The sequence below is a fragment of the Uloborus diversus genome, chromosome 3 (assembly GCF_026930045.1).
Source record: "Uloborus diversus isolate 005 chromosome 3, Udiv.v.3.1, whole genome shotgun sequence".
Taxonomy (NCBI): Eukaryota; Metazoa; Arthropoda; class Arachnida; order Araneae; family Uloboridae; genus Uloborus; species Uloborus diversus.
The window spans coordinates 78,621,637-78,649,633 of NC_072733.1; the positions used below are offsets into that span (position 1 = coordinate 78,621,637).

Consider the following 27,997-nt stretch of genomic DNA (forward strand, 5'->3'; position numbering starts at 1 on the left):
GAATTTATATTATTATTCTTGACACAGAAATATCAGCGACATTTTTACTAACAAACAATATCCATCGAATTAAATTCCAAATTCATACCGAATTTAGGTAATACGTTTCAACGAATATGAAGCCCTCAATCTTTTTAAAGAGTTATTAAATATTTATGACTGTGTGTGCAAGTGTTCTACAAGAGGTGGTGAAAAGGTGGAAAAGTTGACTGTTCTCATTAAAGAGTGCACGAAGATAAATGTCTTACAAACCAAATCTGCCAGTGTGCAACGGAACTGTTGGAGTCTGCCTTAAAGTTACTAATGGAACTGAAAGAAAAATTACATATGACGACGCGACTTGGGTAATGACGAGCTCTTTTATAATCTTTACTATGCAATCAGGTAAGTGTCTTAGGTAGCTTGAACAAGTATATTTCTCTCTACTGATACCTGAAATTTTCAAAACTAGAATTACGATGTTCTTCAAAAGCAATGCAATCAAATTCTGTTTTTTTTTTTTTTTAACGAGGTAGTGTAGGTCGACCAGAAACGAACACACCCCAATGAATGAAGAGTTCGTTTTTTTTTTTGTTGATAAAAAATAAAGTTTTTTTTTTTGCTTAGATGAGTTCATATCAATAACTGCCTTCCAAAAAGCCAATTCCTTGCAACTCCAAAAAGGAAATAACTAGAAAATGGTTACTTTGTCTACGGGTTACTTTTCTCCCCCTTTACCCACATTTTAACAAGAAGATTTAAGTCGTGACCAAAATGTACTGGACGTTGTCATTTACTGTATGCCGCAACATTTTTCATTTAAACATTCAAACCCATCTTTCATGGTTCATCTGAAGCAAAGGCTTAAAAATTCTCAAATGTTTTTAAAAGTAGTTACACACACAAATGAAAACATTTTTAATTTCGTGAACGAAATATTCTTGAAGTTAAAAACCAAATGTTTAACGATATTATAAATTTCTGAAGATCAAGTTGTGCTTAAGTGTTCAGTTACTGATAAAACTCCCATACTCAGTAATAACAAAAGTAATGTTTCATACTTTAGCCAAATAAAGGAACTGCTCGAGATTCATATAATACGCATGCATTCGCTTGTGTAAAATGACGGGTGCCTGTACCCTAATAGTATTGTTTTAAACATTTCATTAGGTAATTTTAGATTACCAAAATTTATTTTGGAAACGCTTCAAAACGTTTTTTCACTAACGTCCCAATCCTTTTGCCTTAATTTTTACTTAATCAAAATAGAAGTAAGTTACATAAAAATGAATTGTAGTATAGAAAGTATGTGATACAGTGAGTAAGTAGAATCGCTCAACAAATTACTCTCATTGAAAAAAATTCTATTAAAAAATTATGTTAGACTTCCCTCTGCATCTTTCAATTTCACATAAAAAAAAATCTAACGTATGCTCTTTAAGGTTTTGCTGTATGTGAGCTCAATCATTATACTTCTGATGCATGAAAAAGCTCTTTGCTCTGATACAAATAAAGTAAATAAAAAGGAGTTTGAAACTGAAGCACAGAACAGAGAATAACAAAATAGAATCAGTGAAATTAAGGCATGCCTTTACATAAATACTCGCTCAATTAGGCATCTCACTCAGTTTACTATCGATTTAGGTTTAAAAATTTAATAAATAAAAAAATTAAACGCAACTGATAACCAAAATATATAAACTAAAAATAACTGCATGTTAACGATACTGTTACAAATTCTGTAAATAGTAATTATTGTAGGAACGTAACCTGTAAATAGTTTCCCGTAATGAATATACAACCCCTTTTTCATTCGGCTAAAGTATACGCCCCCTATTTTCTTTCTTTTCATTGATAACGGTCTACTACTTTACAGAAGCGTGTGGAATATTTGAGAAATTTCTTTTCGGTGTTTATAAAAGCCGTTGGCAATGGATAAACATTTTAGTTTCGATTGAGATTTCGAACTGAGTGCATTTTTGCTCTGCTTATTGCGAGGCATTTCGCTGTGTTGTTTTCGTATTTGGAAGTAAATACGTGTGTAAACGTTGAGTTTACGGTGTTGTGTGATAATTGCTTAATTGCTGATGAATAATTTAGCAGTTGTTGAAGATCTTTCCTGTACATAGTGTAAATAAATTTCCTGTGTTTTTATCAAGAACTGTGTCTTCATTTCAAGAAAGTGGAAGTCGCACCGAATCCGTTACAATTTGGCGCCCAACGTGGGGCCACTTCAGGACTTTCTTGCAGTAAGTGTGACTTTGGACATTTTTTCATAAAGACTTTTTAAATTTGGACTTTAATTTTATGGTGATTACTCGCGCAATGGATGAACAATTAAAACAACTGCTTGATGCAATCAACTCTGTGAAGAGTGATATGGCGGCTAATCAAGAACAATTAAAAAATGATATGGCGGCTAATCAAGAACAATTAAAAAATGATATGGCGGCTAATCAAGAACAATGGAAAAGTGATTTAATGGTGCTGAAAAAGGATTTAGCTTCTAACAAAGAGGAAATTAAAAACGATCTTACTTCGGTAAAGACTGTGATGGAAAATAAATTTAATGAGATAGAGCATCGAGTTGATGCTATTGAAGGAAAGTTTGAGGCAGTTGAAGGCCGATTCATCGCAGTGGAAAATAAAATCGAAGAGAAATTTGAAGAAAAATTAAGTTCCGTTGAAGACCGATGCAATGCTGTAGAAAATAAACTGGAAGAAGAAGATAGAAAATTTCATCAACTTAAAGAAGACATCTTTAAAGACCTGGAAAGGAGATTTGCGACCGCGGAAAGCAGCTCTGTACAGTTTGGCGCTCCCACATCGGTTGCTCGACCGTCCATTAAACTTGCCACCTTTGATGGGAAAACTTCGTGGCAGGTTTACAAAACTCAGTTCATGATAGTGGCGGAAGCGAACGGATGGGACTCTGCTACCAAGGCCTGCCATCTTGCAGCATCCCTGAGAGGTGACGCAGCGGACATTCTTCAGACCCTTCCGGACAGCCAGCGCCTGGATTTCGCCGCCCTCACATCTGCGTTGGAGCTTCGCTTCGGTGAGAAGTGCCAGAAAGACTTCAGCCGACTCCAGTTGAAGTCCCGTTTCCAGAAAACCGGGGAAACCCTGCAAGAGCTAGCGGCGGACGTCGAGAGACTGTCTCATCTTGCTTTTTGCGACTGTCCTGCGGATGTTCGAGACAACCTGGCACTCAACTACTACATCGACGGGGTTCGAGATCCGGAAATCCAGAAAGCTCTACGGATGGCGGATGTCAAAGACCTGAGTTCTGCTGTTGTGTATGCGATGAGATACGAGGCCGCCCAAGAAGCAACCCGTGTGGATCGCCATCTAATCCGGACTCAGGAAGCTGATGAGTCTGATTCCAGGTCGTCCCACCTCGCTGAACTTGAGCGACAACTCGGTGACTTGACAAGACATTTGAGCAGCATAACAGCCCAAAAGAAACAAGAGCAGAAGTGCTGGAAATGCGGTAGTGAAGGACACCTGCGAAGGAGTTGTCCGGCTCGCCAAGCTACGCGAGGGAAGGAAATCACCACCACTAAAGCTCTGCAGATTTCCTCTTCTGGTAGTGGCAGTGATGGACTTTTCACTTACGCACATGTAAATGGGAACCCCTGCAGACTGATTGTTGACACTGGAGCCAATGTGACAATCATTAGGACAGATGTGGCTCGTGAATTTGGATTGAAACTGCTGTGGACATCGCCACGCGTAAGTCTCCAGACTGTGACAGGTGACAAAATTGAGATTGACGGTAAAGTGGACTTGGAAATAGTGTTTGGGAATGCCACCTACCATCATACGGCATTCGTCGCTAATATCACGGACCCCTTCATTCTCGGATTGGACTTTTTGAAGAAATATGACTTCACTCTCGACTTCAAGACTAATGAGCTGCACTCGATGAGAGAAGACATAGCCGTTTTCCCTGCAGAGAGTGATGTAAAATCCGCTCATCAAATAATAGCTCAAACAGATTTATCGATTCCCTCAAGGTCAGAATCATTAATACCTGGCTCCCTTGAAGAAAGCAACAGTTTTCGATTTGGACTCATTGAATACCCTAACCTAAGCAATAACCTAAAAGGAGAGCTGGTAGCATCTACGCTTGTGAACCTTTCCAAGGATGTAATTCCTGTAAGAGTCGCCAACGTGAGTGAAAGGCCAAGGAATATTCGGAAAGGTGAAGTGTTAGCAACTTGTACTCCAGTAAACTGCATCATTAGAAGAATCAATTCCCCCGAAACTGTGTCTTCTGAGTCCTTGACATCGAAGTTAATTGGGAGTGCACCCTTATCGAAAGATCAAAGAACTGCTGCGGAACAATTGGTGGACGACTTCAAGCATCTGTTTTCATCTACATCGGAGGATGTTGGCCGTACGAATTTAACGCAGCATAGGATCTACACTGGAGAACACCCCCCTATTAAACAGCATCCAAGACGACTACCGTTCGCCAAGAAGGAAGAGGTTGAGACCCTCCTGAAAGAGATGAAGGAGAACGATGTAATCGAACCCTCATCCAGTCCTTGGGCGTCTCCCATCGTCTTAGTCCGAAAGAAAGATGGCTCCACCAGATTTTGTGTCGATTACCGACGACTGAATGAAATCACCAAGAAAGACAGTTACCCTCTTCCACGGATAGACGATACCTTGGACACTCTTTCCGGACACAAGTGGTTTTCGACCCTGGACTTGAAGAGCGGCTACTGGCAGGTTGAGATACACCCTGAGGACCGAGAGAAGACAGCGTTTACAACTGGACAAGGCTTATGGCAGTTTAAAGTGATGCCCTTCGGCCTCTGCAATGCACCAGCTACGTTCGAGCGTCTTATGGAGACAGTGTTAAGAGGACTCTCTTACGAATCCTGTCTGGTCTACTTAGACGATATCATCATCGTGGGACGCAGCTTCGAAGAACATCTGGCAAATCTTAGGAAGGTGCTGCAAAAGCTTAAGGAAGCCAATCTGAAGTTAAGCCCGTCCAAATGTAATTTGTTCCGCCGGGAAGTGAACTACCTTGGTCACATCATCTCTTCTGAGGGTGTACAAACCGATCCAGAGAAGGTATCTGCGGTCAGGAGTTGGAGTCGTCCCGAAAACATCCATCAGTTGCGAAGTTTCCTGGGGCTCTGCACGTACTACAGGAAGTTTGTGAAGGGTTTTTCCAACATTGCACGACCTTTGCATAAGCTGACGGAGAGCAAGCAAAAGTTTGAATGGACCAAAGAATGCGAAGCTGCATTTCTACGACTGAAGGAGGCTTTAACATCAACGCCTATCCTCGCCTATCCTCAGCCTGAAATATCCTTCATTCCGGACACTGATGCGAGCAACGAGGGCATCGGAGCTGTTTTATCCCAAGAAATTGACGGAAATGAACATGTCATCGCTTACTGGAGCAAATGCTTATCAAAGTCGGAGCGAAATTACTGCGTCACCAGAAAGGAGTTACTGGCCATAGTGAAAGCTGTAGAACACTTCCATCATTACCTCTACGGCCGAAAATTTCTGCTTCGGACAGATCATGCCTCATTAACTTGGCTTTTGAACTTCAAGAATCCGGAAGGCCAGATAGCCAGATGGATACAGCGGCTCCAGGAATATGACATGGAGATCAAGCATCGAAAAGGGTTATCTCACGGTAATGCTGACGCTTTATCAAGGAGACCCTGTCCTGAGAACTGCCACTATTGTTCCCGAATCGAGAAACAGTATGGAACGACTATTCCTACCGCCTATCAGGTGACAGTGACTCCAACATTATCAGAACCTGATCCATGGAGTGACGACCAAGTTCGAAAAGATCAACTTGAAGACCCCGACATAAAACCAATTTTGGAGTTCATGGAAAGTGACAGTCGACGCCCTAGCTGGCAGGACGTTTCCATCTTCAGTCCTGCAACAAAAAGATACTGGGCTTTATGGAACTCACTCCATTTACGGAACGGCGTGCTACACCGGAAATGGGAATCTGACGACGGCAAGACATCTAGGTGGCAGTTACTACTTCCTCGATCCAGGATTTCAGATGTTCTGAAAGAAATACATAGTAGTGCGACTGGAGGACATTTTGGTGTCTTGAAAACTCTCAATAAAGTTCGGGAGCGCTTCTTCTGGAGCAAGGCGAAGGATGACGTGGAGAAGTGGTGCCATTCTTGTGACGCCTGTGCTGCTCGTAAAGGACCGAAGAAGAGAAGCAGAGGGAAGCTACATCTGTACAACGTTGGAGCTCCTTTCGAACAAATTGGGATCGACATCCTGGGTCCTCTACCAAGAACTGCTGATGGGAACAAATACATTCTTGTTTCCATCGACTACTTCACCAAATGGCCGGAAGCCTATCCCATTCCAGATCAAGAAGCTACCACCGTAGCAGAGACTCTAGTCCAACATTGGATCTCGAGATACGGAACACCTTTGCAGATTCATTCCGATCAAGGGAGGAATTTCATCTCTGCTGTGTTTAAGGGCCTATGTAAAATTTTCGGAATTGAGAAAACTAGGACAACACCACTACACCCACAATCGGACGGCATGGTGGAGAGATTTAACCGCACAATCCTAAATAATCTCTCGCTTATGGTATCCAGAAATCAACAGGATTGGGACAAGAAGCTACCTTTGTTCCTGCTGGCCTACCGCAGTGCTGTCCACGAGACTACCGGATATGCCCCATCTCAGATGCTCTTCGGACGAGAGCTTCGGCTACCTTGTGATCTCGTCTTCGGTCGTCCTCCGGATGCGCCTTCATCGCCTGAGGAGTACATCCAGGATCTCCAGGCCCGGTTGGAAGACGTTCATAACTTCGCACGAGAGCGAATCAACATCGCGGCGGAGAAGATGAAGACCCGATACGACACAAGGTCTACTGGACATGAATTCAACGAAGGCGACAAGGTTTGGTTATGGAATCCCATCCGACGGAAAGGTCTTTCACCCAAATTGCAGTCGCATTGGGATGGACCCTACAAAGTCGTTAACCGACTAAATGACGTCGTAGTGAGGATCCAAAAGTCACCTAATGCAAAACCTAGGGTTGTACATTATGATCGGTTAGCCCCATACTATGGCCATAGTTCACGAGTATTACGTAAACAACCATGGTTGATAACATAAAAGTTGTAGATAATTTTTGCTTTTAATGTTTAGTAATATTTCTTGTTATTATTGTGTTTTCTGTATCTGTTAGTTATTAATTAATGTGTATATTTGTAAACTTTTGATAGAAGTTTGGCACCCTTTCTGGGGATTGTACTGCCCGGGACGTGCAGTACTTAGGAAGGGGGCAATGTTACAAATTCTGTAAATAGTAATTATTGTAGGAACGTAACCTGTAAATAGTTTTCCGTAATGAATATACAACCCCTTTTTCATTCGGCTAAAGTATACGCCCCCTATTTTCTTTCTTTTCATTGATAACGGTCTACTACTTTACAGAAGCGTGTGGAATATTTGAGAAATTTCTTTTCGGTGTTTATAAAAGCCGTTGGCAATGGATAAACATTTTAGTTTCGATTGAGATTTCGAACTGAGTGCATTTTTGCTCTGCTTATTGCGAGGCATTTCGCTGTGTTGTTTTCGTATTTGGAAGTAAATACGTGTGTAAACGTTGAGTTTACGGTGTTGTGTGATAATTGCTTAATTGCTGATGAATAATTTAGCAGTTGTTGAAGATCTTTCCTGTACATAGTGTAAATAAATTTCCTGTGTTTTTATCAAGAACTGTGTCTTCATTTCAAGAAAGTGGAAGTCGCACCGAATCCGTTACAATACAATCGATTAACCGATAGCTATATTCAAGCCTATCAATCATTATCGGTTTCTTGAACTATGAATCGTTCAAGAGTAACTAGTAACACATTTACCGAAAATATGCCTGACTAATTTAGTTTTCTCACATATTACAAATATAAATACAAATACAAATGTGACAACCAGCAACAGGTTCTTAGCATTGCTAGGCTGGTCCTAGTCAATTTATTAGTCCCCAATGAAGATCAATGGCCCTCTTAAAACTATCCACCTCCTTGCTCATTACCACCGCTTCCGGGAAGCTGTTCCAAGTGCCCACAACCCTACTAAACTAGTAGTTTTTCCTTATTTCCAGGGTAGCTTGAGATTTGAATAGCTTAGAACAATGACCACTCGTCCTGCTTTCGGTGCAAAAATTTAATCCATTAACATTCATTTGGATAAATTTAAACAACTGAACCATGTCCCCTCTGATCCTCCTTTGCTCCAGGCTATACATATTAAGCCTTGTATCATAATCTAAATCTGAAAGTCCCCTTACTAGTCTAGTTACCTTTCTTTGGACCCTTTCCAATACACAAATATCTTTCCTTAGATAAGGCGACCAAAACTGCACAGCATATTCCGAATGGGGTCTTACTAAACTCCTATATAAAGGCAGAAGAACCTTCTCAGATTTGTTTGAAATAGCTCTATTGATAAACCCAAGCATTTTGTTGACTTTGGTACTTGCAATGCTGCACTGTTGACTAAACTTGAAGTCCTGATTTATTGAGATACCCAGATCAATAACATTTTCTGCCTGACAAATGATTGAACCCTGTAAACGATAACTTGTACGCTTATTTCCATGACCTAAGTGTAGCACTTGACATTTCCCTACATCAACTGCCATACCCCACTTATCCGCCCACTTAGTAATATAATCTAAATCTTCTTGAAGCTTTTTTATCTGTTCCTCATTTTCTACAATCCCCATAACTTTTACATCATCCGCAAAACAATTCATGCTTCCAAAAATATTCTCATTGATGTCATTCATAAAAATAATAAACAAGAGAGGCCCTAAAACGTAACCCTGAGGAACCCCGCTTAAAACAGCACTCCATTTAGAATGATTTACCCTCACAATTACTCCTCGTTTCCTTCCAGTCAGCCAATTTCTAACCCAAAGTAAAGTTTTTCCTCCTATTCCTATATCAGCTAATTTGCCTAGAAGAACAACATGCGATACCTTATCAAAAGCTTTTTGAAAATCAATATAAACAACATCCACACACTTTTTGTAATCTAAAGCCAAGGTAACCTTGTCGTAGAAATGTAATAAATTAGTAGCACACAATTTACCTTTCCTGAACCCATACTGCAAACTAGTCAACAGACTATTAGTTTCTAAGAAATTCATATTTTTTTTTTGATCAAAGTTTCGAAAATCTTACAAACCACTGAAATCAGACTTACAGGTCTATAATTTCCAGCAGTACCTTTAGTTATGTTAGCCAGTTTCCAGTCCTCTGGCATTGTCCCTGAGTTATAAAAAGCATTGAAAATATTTAAAATAACATCCACTAATTCCTCTGCACATTCAACTAAAAGTTTTGTATAAATATTATCTGGTCCCGGAGCTTTAGTTGCGTTTTATAGTTACTAATGAAATAGAACCTCCTCTCTTGAAAACAGCAAAATCCTCAAACTGCATAATAGCTTGTGTCTTACTAGTGTCAACTGTTAAGATACAGTTATCGTTAAACACACTGAAAAAAAAGTTATTAAGAACATTTGCAATATCCCTATCGTTTTGGATTAAATTTCGATGCTCATCAACCAATGGTCCAACTTGACAATTTCGAGCTTTCATAGAATTAGGGTAAGCAAAAAATCTTTTAGGATTCCCATCTATGTTATCTGCTAGCTTTTGCTCCAATTCCCTTTTCCAAAAATCCGTACCAAATACTTAAAATTTCGTCTTGCCTTACAATACTGGAGCCTATCTACACTCTGACCAATTTCCTTAAACTGACGAAAAGCCGCTTGCTTATAATTTAGAGCTTCTTTAATCTCCCTGGAGAACCACATGGGCCCAATTTTAGTACTAACACCTTTTCTCCCAAACAGAACATAATTCCTAACCGTTTTTGCCAGTTTTTCCTTATATCCCGTCCACTGCTGATATACGTTTCTATTTTCCAATCATGACGAAAAAAACCTCTTTCAAGCTCTGCCTACGTGCAACTAAATCAGTGTTTCGGAAATTGAGAACAAGCATAAAATTTTCATCTTTGTGCACTTCAAATTCAATCCAGAACCTAATGCTGTTATGATCACTATCTCCAATATGGTCCCCTACACACAACTCCTGAACAGAACTTCCTACGTCACAGAAAACTAGATCCAAAATCGCCTCCTCTCGAGTACCCTGAGTTACAGTTTGATCTAAGAAACAGTCACCAATTACTTTTAAAAATTCATCTTCTCTGCCATTACTAGGATAAAAATTATTCCAATCAATACCCGGAAAATTAATATTTTCTGGGTATTGATAGGAATAATTCCCCCCATTATGATAACGGATCCCTTACTGCACATGTCACAAATAATACAAAACATCTGTTCATCTTGTCCCTGGCTTGAATTAGGTGGCCTATAAATGTTTCCAAAGCGCAATTTTTTGCCCTTATTGCTCATCAACTCTAGCCAAACCATATCAATATCAGTAGGTTTATCATTTATGACCAATTCATTGCAAATGAAATTGTCGCTAACATAAAAGAAAACCCCACCACCTCTTTTGCCTACTCTATCTTGTCTAAACAAATTATACCCAGCAATATGTAATAAATCTACATCAAATTCGGTAGCCCATGTCTCTAATTCCAACAACATCCAACTTCTCATTTATAATTGTGCTTTTCAATTCTTCCGTCTTGTTCCTAATGCTGCGAGCATTGGTATAGTAAACTTTAAGCATGCCCAAGTTGCTTTTATGTAACACCCTGAAATTTCCTAATTCACAATTGTTAAAATTACTACTCTTGTTCGACACTTTATTTCCATTTCTAGCAATACTCAAAAAAAATTCTTGCTCTCGATACCTGATGCTGGAACCATGCCCCCCTTCAAATTTAGTTTTTTTTTTTGACTTCGAAGCTCCTAAAATTAAAATACTAACCATTTTGACCCCTGTAGAGCTCAGATGCAGGCCATCCCTAGTAATCTAATTCCGTTTACAATGACGTCAATGAACCTGAATCTACGCTTTTCGCAAATTGATTTAAGTAGCAGATTCATACACCTAGCACGTTAATTTAGCCAGCTCCTATGCACTCCACATCTGGAAAGCAAACCAACCACTTGGACATTGGTCAAACAGTTGTTAGCTTTGGCCAACAGGGACTCCCATTCCTTTGAAAACTCCTCATTTTTACTGTGGCCTACATCATTAGTTCCCACCCACAAAGTAACCATATCCTCCTTATTTAATACCCTCTTCTTTTCAGCAATCTTATTAACGTCTTTCACCCGAGCCCCTGGTAAACAACACCTAGCCACCTTACGCTTAACTCTCCCAATTGTATTATCCACCTCCCTTACCATCGAGTCCCCCAAAATTACGCCCTTAGTTTCTCAGTCTGGCTCCTTATTTGAAATTTCCCCCTTTATCTCTGGAATATTTTACAGTACCCTTTACAACTCGCCTACAACCTAATGCTAACTGGGCTTCCAAAGTTGGCATCCTAACTCTTAAGTCTGAGAGTTCAGCACATTTAGTGCAAATATGATCCTCCTCAAAAACAGACTTATCCTCCCCCTTATACAGGCAGAACATATGACATAAATCACAAGAGATTCACTTGTCCCCCTTCCCACTCTTTAACTTTTTCATAATACATATAACACCCATTTCTACTCAGTGAATACTCCAAAAGACACACCAGAATGATAAAAATGCAAAAGAAACACAGAATAACAATACAAACAGCAACTATAGCATTAAATAAATAGAGTTACTACACCCAAAAAAGCACACAAATCAAAAAACTAGATCACCTCATCACACTATTGAGCTCCGAATTGACTAAGAGGCATTCAGAACTGCGAAACTGTGTTTACCCTAAAACAGAATTCAAAAATTTCTACTTATGCACTGCTCATTTAGTTCTTACTTGCATTTGATTCCAGTTCAAGGAATATTTGATTCCGTTTATTTGTTTAGTTGAATTTCATTTAAAAAGCTTGTGTATTAGATAATTTATGTTTTCCTTTCCTTTAAATTTGAAATTAGACGCATTAACAATGCTATAAGATAGATTGTTGCTTGAAACTTCAGTAATTAATAATCAAACTAAGATATTTATTTCTTTTTTAACATCATAGTCTGAAAAACAAAAAACAATAATAGAAGGTTTACATTCTCTAAACCTGTTTCAAATACTTTACCTGATTTGAATAAAGAAAAAAGGTTCAATAAATCGCAGAAAATATCTTGTTGATATGATGTCTCAGTATTAATTAAGAGCAGTGCATGGGGTCTGGGTAAGATGATGTTTAAAGATACGGGGTGGCGGACGCAAAGTAGAAAGTTAGTGTTTGGGGGGGGGGGGGAGACAACAAATAAGTTTATCCTATCAAAAATTAGTTGAATTAAAAGATTCCCTACATTTTTCTCTCTCAAACAAACAAACTGGAAGTTTGTTAGTATGAGAGAGTTAGTTAGTTTGAGAGAGTTGTTAGTTTGTTAGTTGCGCTACAAACTGGAAGTTTGAGAAAAGTATTCATTTATATATATATATATATATATATATATATATTGTTACATATTCTACATTTAAGTACTTATTTAAGTGCATTTTTTCCAAACATTTTTTGTAAAAATATTTTTTTTTTACCAATATAGGGTCGGTTACTAGATCATACACTAATAAATCAATTCGTGTACTGAAAATGTATGCTGAAAAAATATTTAAGTTGAAAATATTCTGTGCATGTTTTATAAAATTCATCTTTTAACTAATAGCTATTTCCTTTTGGGTTCATGCAATGGAATGATAAACTTAGGAGAGGTTTTCCAGCAATATCATTGACATAAAATTTAGTTGATACGTCTGTTTTAAGTCACCATAAGGTTGTTTTTGTATGATCAAAAAATCTTTACATAAAAATCATTAAAAAATCAAATATAAAAAGCTTGTAATATCGAACGAATTTGGAAGGAAAATGCATTTTTGAATGAATATGAGTTTTTGGAACGTACAAATCTTTACATTTTAAATAAAATTAGTCATTACTTCTACGTTCGATAGTACAATTGATAGTCAAAACAACTCTCAATGAAGCTCAATAATCGGAAACTGTTGATAAATTTACAGTGATATCTACAAATGGATACCATCATACTAAGTTCTCTCATTGGATTGTAGTCCCAGTTCCTCCTTCAACTTACAATTTGCGCCAAAAAGAAAGTGAAAAAGGAAAATGTATTATTTTTTCTAGTTTTCAGAAAAGCATTTGCTAATAATTTAAAATCAGACGCATTTCATTACAATAAAAAAGGTAAATTTTTTTATACATCATTGTGTTGAATGACAAAACTTATGGAACTGAGAGAATTATTTTTTCAGGATTTGCTCTACTGGAATCTGGAAGTGTGAATCGAAAGAATGAAGTAAATGTAATGATGAAAAACATTGTGGATATGGTCTTCGGCGGACTGAGTTACTGGATGTTTGGATATGGAATGAGTTACGGAACAGAAAAAGGAACAAATCCATTTTTTGCTGTTGGTAGTTATTTTGTAGATACCTACGAAATTAATATGGGCTATCTGTATGCCACGTACATTTTTCAGTTATCTTTCGCATCAACTGCCACAACAATAGTCTCCGGAGCAGTTGCTGAAAGATTCAACTTCATCGCATACTGTTTATACTCTTTTCTGAACACATTTGTGTACTGTTTACCTGCTGGCTGGGTATGGGGTGAGCATGGATTTCTCAATCATCTAGGTGTTGTCGATATTGCTGGTTGTGGTCCTGTCCATCTAGTAGGAGGTTCATCAGCATTAGTAGCCGTTGCTATGGTAGGTCCAAGGAGTCATAGATTTGAGGAAAATTACTCGCATACTATTAGCTCTCCGATTAATGCAATGCTTGGGATGTTCATGCTTTGGTAAGATTTTTAATTTTTTCAATATTTTTCAAAATGTATGCATAATACATTCTATAATAAAACTATGAAGTTTGCATTGCAAAGATACATAAAGATATACCTCTATATAATATTTAAAAATGTCTAACACTACAGAATTATTTACCTTTGTATGCTATGATCTATCCAGTATATTTCTCACCAACGTTTTGCTTGACATGCTTCAGACTCCTTCAGAAAAAAATTGAGCAATAAAAAAGGCTGAGGGACCTTAATTGAAATGCTGGACAAAATTATCTTCAATATATCACGTTCTATAAGTCTGTAAAATAAATAACAGTATTTACAAGTTTTCTCTGTTTTGCTTACTGGGCGTAATTGAAAGTGGGGGTAGGGGAAATAGCTCAAAGTGGATTAAAGTGATTTATTATAATTTTTCCAAATCCAAGATAATTGACACCAACAATATCATATATGGTTTGTCAGCAGTTGATGATGCTTTAATTTTTGTATGAACAAGTTTGCAAAAGTATTGTAAACAAAAACTCGTGCAAGTAAAGAACGTGTGTTCGATTTTCTTTCTTTTTTTAATTTTTACTATCATAGTATATTAATGAAATATTCTGTAATAGAAACGTTAATGATAGATATGAGTTCTTTTTAGGATTAGTAAGGAACAAGTACATAAAACAGCCAAAAAGCATGATAGATCATCTGTCGGCAGTAACAGGTTTGCAAAAGTATTGCAGACAAAAAAATAACAAAAGTAAAGACAATTTGATACATTTTATATAGGAATTATTGTTTTTAACTCAGATAATACTTATAAAATATATCGTAATGGTAGTATATGAATTATTGCTATTATGGGTAAGTGTATTAAAACACTCAAATGTGTGATAGGTCGCTTTCTGATGAATCTAAGTTCATTTATTGTAAATTTAGATGACACTTTAGTCGTCACGTTCGAGCAAAATGTATCATTGCACCTCTTTGCTCAACAAAGTATAACATTTATTTCATAAAATTACACATTGTAAACTGTTCGTGCTTGCTGAAGTTATGAAAATATTACCACATTAATGTTAATATATGTGCTAGGTCAAGCACACTATAACCAAGCAAACTGTAAAATTTTGTACTTATGACATAATGAGATTAATATATATATATATATATATATATATATATATATATAAAGAAAAAAAGGTAACTTAACTTTAAAAACATAAAGCTATGTGAAAAAAGGATGGAATGCAAAACTGAACTAAAAATGATTTATTTGCTATTTATGTCAGCATATGGCATTGTTGATTGAAAGCAGTGTAACCAAAGATGACCAATGATTTATAATGTCCAGTTGGATTGCTGAATTACTTCTAAAAGAGGTGCAGGAATCTTCAAGGCACAATCCGAAAGGCTACTAAAGACTACATTGGCGACTTTCAAAGCAAGATCTTAGCAGGATATTAAAGCAAACATATCTTCCAGAAACCATGTTATACTGAATTTTTCTAAACTCTGAAAAATGCCTGGTGCTTAAAATTATTTCCTGGTTTTTAAGATTTTACGATTTCTTTCGTCATATTATATATATATAGTTTATAGAGTTTAGAAAAATTCAGTATAACATGGTCCCTGGAAGATATGTTTGCTTTAATATCCTGCTAAGATCTTGCTTTGAAAGTCGCCAATGTAGTCTTTAGTAGCCTTTCGGATTGTGCCTTGAAGATTCCTGCACCTCTTTTAGAAGTAATTCAGCAATCCAACTGGACATTATAAATCATTGGTCATCTTTGGTTACACTGCTTTCAATCAACAATGCCATATGCTGACATAAATAGCAAATAAATCATTTTTAGTTCAGTTTTGCATTCCATCCTTTTTTCACATAGCTTTATGTTTTTAAAGTTGTTACCTTTTTTTCTTTTTTTTTTTGGTAGGATCTTATAACTTTTATTTCATTTAATCGAACTAAACGATCTCAGATTACATATTTGAAGCAGTCTTTACAGCGTCAAAATGCTATGCCGCTTTCAAAATTTATGTAATAAAATAAAATATTAGAAAAAAAAAAAAAAAGCTGGTAAAGGATCATTTTTTTTACAAGGAGCATTGTTCCAAGTTTGAAGGAGACTTGATCCTGGGAGGAAAAGTCCCTAAAAAGTGTTTTAAATACGAGATAAACATATATTAGTGTGTCATGGTTACTATGTACTACTCACAAACAACCAAAACTGATTATGTCAAATTAAAAAATGAAACAATCAAAACACTAGCTATTAATGTTAATCTATAGCTATCAAATTCAACTCTCTGATTGGAAATAGGTGGCACTGCTAAAGAAACTCATTTTCACCAGTCTTAATTAGGTATGCAGGGAAAATGAATAAATAAATATTTTTTAAAAAAATATTTAACCTTTAACGCTTATACTCGCACTATTAGTGACGAGCAAAATTGGTGTTTTAACGTCATAAACTATAAACATATTTAGAAAAATTTGACCCCAATAACCAGCTGAAATCAATGGTTCAAAAAAAAAATATAGATATATATTAATTTTTGAATTTCAGAGAGATTTTGGAAACTTAAAGCATCCGATAAGCTTAATGGTAGATTTAAAATTATTGTGGGCACTTTTTATGATGTGGTAACGAGTCTCCCTAGTCAGCTTTCTTTCTAGGCTGCCGTTATTAATAGGGGATTTACTTCAGCTCTAGGCTATATTTTTTAAGGCAACGGCATTTATGTTAAACCACAAGTAAAATAAATAGCATATACTTAAGTGTATGTTCATATTAATGGAAACTTCCTCTCGAATCATGTTACATTGGCTCGAAAGGATCAAGTATCCTCAGGTATACTTTTCAAACATACAGTCGAGTCTCGACTTACGCGAGGGATGCGTTCCAAGACTCCTCGCGTAAGTCGAAATTTCGCGTTGTGAAAAAATTTAGGGATACATTTTTTAGGAGCATACCAAATTATTTTAGACACTTATAAACACCCCTCAAACTGCTTTGTAGCATTCCTCAACTGTAAATTAGTTTCTTACTTAAAGAACTAAACTTTTACTATATTTGAAAATAAAAATAAGCTGTTTTATTCAACATGAAATACTTAAAAAGTGCACAATATGAATGATCAAAGACTTAAATGATGAAAAATGCTCTCATGATCAGATTAATATCTAATACATTTTAAAATACGGTTGCTTTGCCTTTTCTTTAAAACGTTTGATGACAACAGTTCATCTTCCTATTATCTTTAAATCACAATACAAGAGCAATTTCCATTTTCATAATCTTTACTTTGCTTAGACATTACTTTGCAAACTTCAATATTGAAACTAAGTTCTGAACTTTTACGGGTATCTTTTTGTTTCGACTTTTTAATTGTATGCAAGGTAGATTCACTCATATTTGGGTCGTGCTATCGTTGAAGTTTGGTAGTTGTTCAAGCATATCGATAATCTAAACCCTTTTTTTTTTGTCACAGAAACTTTGTTTTTCATCCCATCTTCAAAAACTTTAGATGCAACAGCTCACTTCCACCAACTTTAAAATTTAGAATGAAAAAAAGATAAATGAAAAATACTGAGCAGTTATTTGATGCACTAAAAGCGCGATGTGTAGACTAGTTTGGTGTGGGAACTTTCGCTGTCAATGACACTAAACGTATGTAATAATATTCACGAAATTTGTATTTAGTAGCCAATAACTCGAAGCCGATACTTCCTTCAAAATTAATTCGTGTTGTGGACGATGAATTTGCGTTAGCTATAAATTCCAAAAATTCGCGTTATAGCCATTTCGCGTAAGTCGACTGTAGTTCCAAATTACAAATTGGCGCAAATTGGTACTTCTCACACTTGTAACATTAATTCGGATCTTCTGCCGTACCACAACAGCAATGTATTGCTTATTTTCTTCAAGAAAGATAGAGATCTCTGATCCACAATCCAAAAAATAATAACAATCTCACCTTTAAAAACTGACAATGAAACATAACCTTATGAGCATGTGCAAAACAGATCACCTGACACTTGGAGATATAAACCTATCATGGCTGATCTGTAATATTGCCAATATAAAATTTTGTATTGTTGCAGTTTCGAGGTTTGAGAGGATGAATAAGACTTCTAAAGGATCAAGTGTCCCCACTCTCCCCTATGTCTCTAATATTGAAATTTGTAATGAATAGGCATGATGTTAATAATTTCATTTCTCTTTATACACATAGCTTAATCTAAATTAATAGTGCATTTTCTTACTATGTTCTAATTAATAAATATTTCTTTAAGGTGGGGATGGCTTGGATTTAATTGCGGTAGTACATTTGGGGTTACAGGAGCCAAGTGGAAATATGCTTCCAGGTAATCAAAAGTGAAACACCTAGATGGTCAAGTTTATTTTAATTCTTTTTAATCCTACTATCAATACATAGAAATGTAGATAGTTAATAAGCCGAAAATAACAAATATATATGAAATACCCAAAGGAAGGTTTAGCAGTTACTCTTTTTGATAATAAAATGCCTTTTACTGAGTTTCTAGTCAGCCTCACTACATTAAACTAGTGGATCGTCTGTATGTAATGTACGAAACAAACGGAAAGATGGTTGTTTAAAATAGGACACTTATTTTCGAAAAAAAAAATCCCGTTTCTGACGTAATCAGTTTTTTATTTGTCCAAAATACCTTTAAAACAGAATTAGAATAGCAAGCACGCAATTCCTTCGCAACACATAAACATTCATAGGGAAGAAAATGTCCTTGTAGATTTATGAAATAGCATTTAGTATTTATTTGAAACATAGTTGTTCACTACACATGATGAAGTTTGTTCGTTATGTGAAGTTCAGCATGTGAAGTTTTTCATTACACATGACAGAATTTTAATAAATATGATTACTTTGAGAAAAATTTTTATTTTAGTACTTACAATTTTAAAAAGATCTTCATTGCAGACTAACATAAACTACCATGTTTTTGGTATTTTTAAAATTTTTAATTACTAAAATAAAATAATTTCTTCAAAGTTACCATATTTATATAGTTTTTTAAAACTATTTTAAATGTCAAAAACATGATAATTTATTTTAGTCTGTAATAGAGATGTTTTTAAATAGCTACTAAAATAAAATATTTTCCTCAAAGTAACCATATTTACCAAATTCACGTCTTCACATGCAATGTACACGTACAGCCACATTTCAGATAAATATTTTAAGGCTGCCAAGACTTTTTCTTCTCTATAAATGTTAGTTTGTTACGATGAAATTGTCCATAAGTAAAGAAAATATTAATATGATGTTAAACAAATTCAAAACCTTAGAAATATTCTTTTAAATGCACACGGTCCTTTTAAACTAATGTGAAATTTTACTTTAAGTACTAAAGTTTGGAAAACGAAGAATCTTTTGAGGTAATTATTTTAACGGTTAGAATATATCTACTCTACTGAACTAGTTTTGGCACATTTATCTTCCGGATCAAAAAATGTCCTTAAAATAAACAAAATACAAAAAAGTTGTTTTTACATAATTTGTGTCAAAAGTTTTTTCCAATAAAGATTGCTCAAAGTAAATACATATCACTTTAATTTAGGATTTAGAAAATATTTTTTTTTCTTTCTTAAATTTTTTCTTACGCACTAACAGTAATTCTTTTGAACTCTTCGCAAAAATTCCTGATAAAAAATCAAATCAACAATATCTTTCGTCTACATTCTACGACAAACGTCCTGTCCAATTTCAAACAAATTCGCCTTTCAGTTTGAAATTTATGTATGCATTAAATTTCCCCATAAGCGCAAATATAAAATTAATAAGAACTGTTCAAAATTGAACAAAAAATTCTTAGAATAAAAAAATAAGCATGAGATTGATGTCTAGGCTGACATATTTTAAAGAAAAAATTATATTCAAATTCAATAGTCCCTCAAAAGTTATTAGGGAAGGGCAAGGGGAATAGACAGACCGAGCAACAAACATATTTATCCCTACTTTCACACTCTATTTCTCAATATTTAGTAAATCATTTTGTTCATGTTTTGTCTTTTAACAAGACTTTTATGTTAACTTAAGCCTTCTTTCATATTTTTATATTTTCTTTAACTTTTACTGGAAAATAGGCTAAAATGTACCAAATTGCAACTGCGTAATCTGTTCATCATAAAACAACTATCTAGAAGATAATTTCTATTTTAATGAATCCCACAAATAGAATGAATTCCAATGAATCAAACGCATCGACAGTCACTGCATGAGACTCAGAAGTGCCAAAGCACTAGAACAATCTGAATAAAAATTGCCACATCTCCGCAACAGAGAAGCCACGAAGGAGAAAACATATGTACAGAAAACTGCGTCGAGCAAATGAGGAACCTGGAAGCTGCTTGGGTTGGGTAATGAGTAATCGCGGAATGTGGATAACTTTGGAAATGAATATAGAAGGCTGTTTGAGCACTAGGGTGGGCAAAAAAAACTCATTTTTTTGTTTCGAAGTTGTAATAGCGCGGAAAAGTTGCGAATTACTAAGACAAACAAAGGAAAAAAAGGAATTATGGAAATTGATAGACATCTTCCGTTCGCGCATGGGGCCTAAACTTTGACAAAATATGAAAAAAAAACATCATTTTTGAGATTTTTTTTTAAAAAAAAAGATGTTTTCTTAATGTAATAGTTTGTAACGTCTTTAAACAGAGCCTTAAAACATTGTGTTTAAATTTGGTTTCGATCAGCTAATATCCTTCGGCCGCGCATGGGCTTCAACATTTTAAAATAATGAAAAAGTTACATTTTTATGGGTTTTCGGTATTTCATGAATAATCAGTATTTAAATATGATAGACGAAGTGTTTTTTCAGTCGAACTGAAAATGAGATAGAAAAAAACTGTAAGGTTCAGTCAGTGTTTTCCGGTAGCGCAAAGCCTTAGAAACTCTCCTGCGCAAACGTCGGACAGCAATCCAGACAACGTCACTTGCCTGGCTGGGGGCGCTCCCCTCCTCGACATCCCCGCCATCCTAGAACCACGTTAGCGCTCTCCCAACATTGTTTTTTCAGTCTGCATCTGTCAGTAGTGATCTCAGTAAACTATTATTTAGTTCAATCCTTCTGCTTTAGTTCTGCAACTCTTTTAGTTTTCTGCCATGATATATGACTGTGCATTGAACAGTTTGTCTCTTACATCTCAATCAGTTGCCATTCCACCACATGTTTCAGCTCTTGGATGGCAAGACAACGGAGTCTAGCGCCTCTAAAGGGCCAATCGGGGAAAAGTTAGTTGACTGCCAGAATCTTCCGGTAGTTAACTTTCAGAGTATTGATACCCTGGTCCCAGATATTGACCAAAATGCGTTCAGCCAAGATCAGCATCATTAACTTGATATTTCAAAGGCAATTAATTGAATTCTCCGCGTTTATCGCAACAGGTTGGTGGTGGACCAACCTGTTGTTGTGAGCTGCTGTGGTTGGAGGTGGTTGACAAAGGCAAATAGAACTCTCAGATTGTGTATATAAGTGAAGAAAGCATCGCATCTGAACCTCAAGAATTAATATAGTTTATATTGAAATCATTCATGCCAATGTGATTTTCTATCAAACCATCTTAAGACGACCCAAAACTTGTTTGCCAAGCAATACAGTATATCAAGTACTTGCCAAAACCTTTGCTTTATGTTTTCAACCCTGCGATTGAACGGAATGGTTTTTTCGCTCACCCAGAAAACTTACTGTTTACCCATGACTCAAGATGACAATAAATACATAAATGTTCGGGATTAGAAGAATTCTGAAGTCAAGACAGATATATCCAAGAAGGAAAACAGTTCGAACATTTACGCAAAAGTCTATTTCTATGTGGAAAAATACTCAGAAATCGTCAACTGGATGTACTGTGAATGATCTTCTTCCCCATTGTTGGTACAAATCAGTTACGACGACGACCCCCGTCGAATCACACACCGACTCAATCCCTGACTTTGAAGACCTATTTGCTGGTGTAGTTAGGCATGAATTATCTGGACAGTAGGGTGGTTCTTATAAATCCGTCTCGAGATTCAGCTCCACAAACTTTCCTGAGACTACCGTGACGAGTTTTAAGCAGCTTTCAATACTTTGCGTGTGCACTGGGGATTGCTTGAAAGTAATGTTCCAGACAGCCAATAAACTTTTTCACCAAGACCAGTTGGCTCTTTAGAGGTACTGGACTCCGTTGTCTTGCCATCCAGGAGCTTAAACTTGCGGCGAAATGGCAACTGACTGAAGTGGAGGAAACAAACTGCCCATTGCACAGGCATATCATAACAGAAAACTACAAGAGTTGCAGAATGAAAACAGCTAAACCGAACTAAATAATAGTTTTCTGAGATCACTACTGACATATGCAGACTGAAAAAACAATGTTGGGAGACCGCTAACGTGGTTCTGGGATGGCGAGGAAGGGAGCTCCCCCAGCCAGGCAAGTGACGTTGTCTGGATTGCTGTCCGACGTCTGCGCAGGAGAGTTTCTAAGGCTTTGCGCTACCGGAAAACACTGACTGAACCTGACAGGTTTTTTTTTTCTATCTCATTTTCAGTTCGACTGAAAAAATACTTCGTCTATTATATTTAAATACAGATTATTCATCAAATACCAAAAACCCATAAAAATATAACTTTTTCATTATTTTGTGAAATTCTGGGGCCCATGCGCGATCGAAAGATATTAGTTGATCGAAACCAGAATTAAACACAATGTTTTGAGGCTCTTTTTAAAGACATTACAAATTATTACATTAAGAAAACATCTAATTAAAAAAAAAATTTTAATCTCAAAAATGATGTTTTTTTAATATTTTGTCAAACTTTAGGCCCTATGCGCGAACGGAAGATGTCAATCGATTTCCATAATTCTTTTCTCCTTTTGTTTGTCTTTATAATTCGCAACTTTTCCGCGCTCTCACAACTTCGAAGTTAAAAGATGAGTTTTTTCGGCCCACCCTATTGAGCACCTAAATAAGTCATAGGTGTGGGGTTTATTGAGACACAACCTCTTTCCCGCCCCCCCCCCCCCCGGAAAATACTACAAATCTAAAAAAATGTTGTTAAATGTCTTATTTTTTATCTTGTACAGGGAAATTTTACTAGATAAATAAAATTTAGTTTTTTAGCATTACTCCACTTTTCTAAAATTGTTTTTGAAAAGTTAACAATCAATAAATAATAATAAAAGTTTTGTTTACTTATTTTTTAACAAGTACTATCCGTATCTTTCAGGTCTGATTTATTAATAATTAAATTACAAGTAATTTCACCTATTGTGCATTGAAGTTACAACCAACTTCATTTCTCTGTGTGTATTGAAGAGGGGGGGGGGAGGAGGAGGCATCTCATTATCGTTCGGCCCTGGTTTTGGACGCAGAAGTTAAATCAGAATAAAGTAAAACAAATTAATAAATGAAGAATAGATTAATTTATATTGTAGCTACTTTCAAAGTTTGTAATTTTTTAAATATTTTTTGAAGCAAAATGGAAATATGATGTATAATTTCAAATTTTTGGGAAGTAATTGTTTTTTTAATGCGCTTCCTTCTCATTTTTTTATTATTTCATTCTCAAGTATTTTATTCATTTATTATTATTTTAATTCATTCATTTTTGTTTACTAGAGATGCAAATAATTCAAAACTCCTTCAATTTTAAAATTTTATTTTTTAAAAATTACTCAAAATTGAAGTCTAGAATTTTGATTTCACTTAATGTTTTGAATGCAGAAATTTCAGCAGAACAAAATTAAATAGATTAATACATGAAAAGAAAATATTAATGAAACAATGTATTGATAATAGTAATAACCTATATACGATTATCTTCAAAGAAAATGAAATAGTTTCAATTCGAAGAATGAAAATAGAAAGAAGAGTGATCTAAGATGCCTTTCATAAGCATTGTAATTAAACATAATGAAGAATTCTTGCAGGGAAAGCTTTAGTAAAAATCAAAACAATCTTATGTAAATAATATACAATAAAGTAAATTACCCTAAAATAGTTTTCGCAGTAGAAGAGTGAAAAGGACAGCTTTCAGTTTCTTTTCATCACACTTGATGGTTTTGCAACATTTTCATCCTCTTCTTTAGGTGCACTAAAATATATTTAATTTGGTGTATTACAACGAGTTACACTATAGCACTTGCAGTCCGTGTTCAGAGTCATCTTGAGAATACTAGCATTGAGAGTGATAGCAGCAAATTAGGGAGTGGCCTTATCGGGCGATGTTAAATATTAATTACAAAATGACTAGAAACCCAATTGAACTGAAATTGGTGTCTCTCGCCATAAAATGGGAGGAAATTTCATTAAAAAATATTTTCAACCAGGCATGCTGGTTCCTTGTTTAAAAACTCAGAAAGAAAAATGTACCAAAATAACTATTCTAAAGGGAGAAAAAAAAAACGCGTAAAATAAATACATTTAATATTATTTTTTAGATTTCCATGTTCCTAATCTAATTCTTAGATTAGAATTTTACATCAATTTTAGGGACCACTTCTTGCGATACTTATACAGGGTGTCCTAGAATTCTTTGTACAAACTTGCTGGAGGTGTAACGGTGTAAGGGACCTGCTGACGATTCGGAATCGCATAGTAGTACGGGATAGACAAAAAGACAATAGCTCTTTCATATTGAGTCCGTTGAGGGTTTTCTGCGAAAGTTCGAAAACACAAAAAATGTCCCCTAAGGTACTAAATGGTTAAAACAGCGGTTCTCTACCTGGGAGGCGTGGAAGAATTTCAATTGAGGCGGGAAATTCAAAAAATAAATAAAAAGAAAAAAAAAGCAAAGCCATCTATAATTTGCTCAAATTAGTGTTCACATTAAATGTTTCCGACAGTATCACTTTTCTTTTTAGATTTTTATTCCAGTTTTGATATTCAACATTAGCATACTTTAAATTAAAATATCGAGCAAGGCATTTCTCCACTGCGGTACTCTTTATTACAGTTACAAGCTAATGTCCAAAAACTTATTCAGGACAAAATTTTGGCAGCCCTCCCATTAATACAATGTATAATGTCTCATTGCATATAAGGGAGTGTGCTTTTCGGACACAAACAGAGGTTGTGGGCAAATGTTTCGAAATATAAGTCTCAAAAAGACAATTTTGGGCTATATTTCGTCGCTTAAGGGAGTATGTCATCCATGACCTATCCCGCTCAGGTTCTGCGTCTCTATTAATACATGTGTTTTATGAAAGTGAGTGGCACTATATGCTAATCTCCCCTGATCCTATATTACCCCGAATTAATGTATTTAGTTTTTTTTTTTTTTACTCTTCCAGATCTGTTCTATTAGTAATATGTTCAAAAAAAAAAGCGTTGTAATATTAGAATTTGTATACGAACTAATCTACATTTTCATTTAATAATCAGGATACTGTTTTTCCGATCGTACTACTTGCATTGACCGCATGTGAAGGGGGAAGGGGGGGGGGGAGAGGCGTGACCTCAAACTACTGTTGAAAGGGGGGCGTAGAGCCTGAAAAGTTGAGAGTTGCTGCTTTAAAAGAAATTTCTAACGTTGTTAAACACAAAATTACAAAATTGGTGCACATGCATACAGTAGACCCTCGTTTTACGCGGGGGTTATGTTCCACGGAAATGCCGCGTAAATTGAGACATAATAGTAGTGTCAAAATAGGGGTTTGGTTCCGTAGATAACAAAATACTTTATTCTAGTGATGACTAATTGTATAATAAGTTTAATGTGTACTTATATCGACTTTTATGCACAACATGTATAAAGAAAACAAATTAATTTCGTGTCCTGTTTATAAAGAAGAGCTGGCGGCTATGATAGTCTTCTGGCAATCATTAAGAATTTTTCTCTGTAGTTCTTTGCAGAGCATTAACGCATCCATGATCACTTGCATCATTTCCATGATAGAATCTTCCTTCACTAAAAAATCATAAAGATAATTTCTTTTGTCTACGAATGCCTCAAAATTTTCAATGTGAACGTTTTTGGTTGTGTGTCCCCGATGTCGATATCCTCGTTGGTTTTGTCCTCATTTGTCACTCCTGAAAGCTCTTCTTGCAGTGAGTTCTGAACTATGTGAGTGTAACAACTTTACTTTCGGAAAGAGCTCTGGAACCAATCACATAAAATGTCTCCAGTGGCCTAAGCTCGATTATTAGATCGCCAAAATGCAGTTCATAACGCGTAATCAGCAATCTTTATGAATTTGGATTTTGAAAGAGGGGAAAATTTTATCAGTTTGCATTGCCGCATCCGTGTAAAACCGAAACACATCCGCGTAAAATAAAATAAAGGTGTCAAATCTTAAACCGCGTATAATCGAAACCTTGTACAATAAACCAGCGTAAAACGATGGTCTACTGTACTTTTTTTTTACCAATGGAGAACTATTTTCTCATTGAAAAAACAAAAATCATGAGCTTACGACTCTTAGCGGCTTTTACCAAAGAAGAATGCTTGTTTTCAAACATAAAGAAAGATTTTACAGCCTTTGTATTATTTAGCAAAAAAGCTACAAATGGATTAAATCAAACTTTTTACACGCTTTCAGTATCAGGAGAGAATCTTTTTGTTTTTCGAACTCCCGTAGAATACCCTATACTGCATGAAGGAGCTATTTCCCACCCTGCAATGCTATTTGGTTCCAAATCGCCAATAGTTCTAATGGATACCTAAAAGCACAGTGTTTAAAATCTAAATGTTTATTCGTTGCAAAGTTTCCTTCTTTCTTTAACTTTTGTCCTAAAGAAATGTTCTTCATGAACGCTGTATGTCTATTTAATGTACGATCTACTCTACAGCCTCTACATGGTCTTACTTGGATATAAACCTAAACTTAATTCATATATTTTTTTTTCAATGCAGAAGCAAGCAAAAGCGTTAGATAATAAAAAAGAATATATAGTTCGGGTAGACTATACCATTCTCATTCGAACTATTTCTCATTCTAACTAATCCTATTGACCCTGAACATTCCTTATAAACAATTGAAAGTCACGCAATTTAGTAAAATGTTATTGCAGCGTTTCAAGCATTTAAAACAAGTTTAAATATTTTCAAAAAAAAAAAAAAAAAAAAACAAACAAACAAACAAACAAATATGGTAGACCGATCAGTGAATGAACTCCCCTCCTCTCTCCCCAGTGAATCAACAGTTAGTAATTTCTTTTAGTAATAAGTTTTAAAAGTTTTTTCTTGAATGAATGAACTGTAGAAATTTCCACACTATTAATTCTCAAAAAGAAAACGACTAAACAACTAGAAAATGCTGTATTTAGGGGTGTTTATTCACTATGTTGGTGCACTTTTTTTTTACTTCAATCGCCCCCCCCCCCGCAAAAAATAAATAAATACATAAAATGAAGCAAAATCGTTAACGTTGATCCCATATTTAAAAGTAACTATATATATATATATATATATATATATATATATATATATATATATATATATATATATATTTTACTGTCGCGTGCCAAATGCTAGTTATAAACTTACTAAGTGAAGAAATTTTGAAATTAAATTGTACTTTAGTGTCCATTCATTGGTTGTCTACCCAATACTATAAAATTACTTAAAATAAAATTAACTCCAATTTTGAAACAAATTAAATTGCAAAGTATTTATGTGATTATAAAATAATAAATAACATCTGTTGCAATCATACATACAGTTCAGTTTCATTCAAAAATAACATTTATCATTTCAAAATAAGAATTTTTGTTTTTCATTTTTTTTTCCAGATCTGCAATCACGACAATAAATGCTTCATTAGGAGGAGGACTGATATCGTTGCTATACTGGTTGGAAAACCTTTTCTTGTCATTAATATTTTTATTTAAATTCTATTTGCTTATTATAATAAATTCTTATTTATTTGTTTTCAGTACCGTTTTTCACCGAAAGAAGTTTCTTATTTCAAATCTAATCAATGGAATTCTATCATCATTAGTTGCTATAACAGGTAAGAAATTCATGCTGTTTACATTATAACCACTGTAGAAATAATGTAATTTTATAACTAAATTGATCACTAAAAAATTTTATTGTATCTCAACACCAAAAATGATG

The 27,997-nt window shown here is 35.3% G+C and overlaps 1 protein-coding gene across 1 annotated transcript in view; it reads left to right on the plus strand.

The window, feature by feature from the left end:
- Nucleotides 1-239: 239 nt before the first annotated feature.
- Nucleotides 240-27,997, plus strand: part of LOC129218815 (putative ammonium transporter 3) — a 38,740-nt gene continuing 10,982 nt past the window's right edge. Inside the window, exons 1-5 of the mRNA XM_054853137.1 lie at nucleotides 240-384; nucleotides 13,377-13,923; nucleotides 18,209-18,280; nucleotides 27,670-27,729; nucleotides 27,814-27,890. Coding sequence (XP_054709112.1) covers nucleotides 240-384; nucleotides 13,377-13,923; nucleotides 18,209-18,280; nucleotides 27,670-27,729; nucleotides 27,814-27,890 — 901 coding nt within the window. The remainder of the gene's footprint in view (nucleotides 385-13,376; nucleotides 13,924-18,208; nucleotides 18,281-27,669; nucleotides 27,730-27,813; nucleotides 27,891-27,997) is intronic.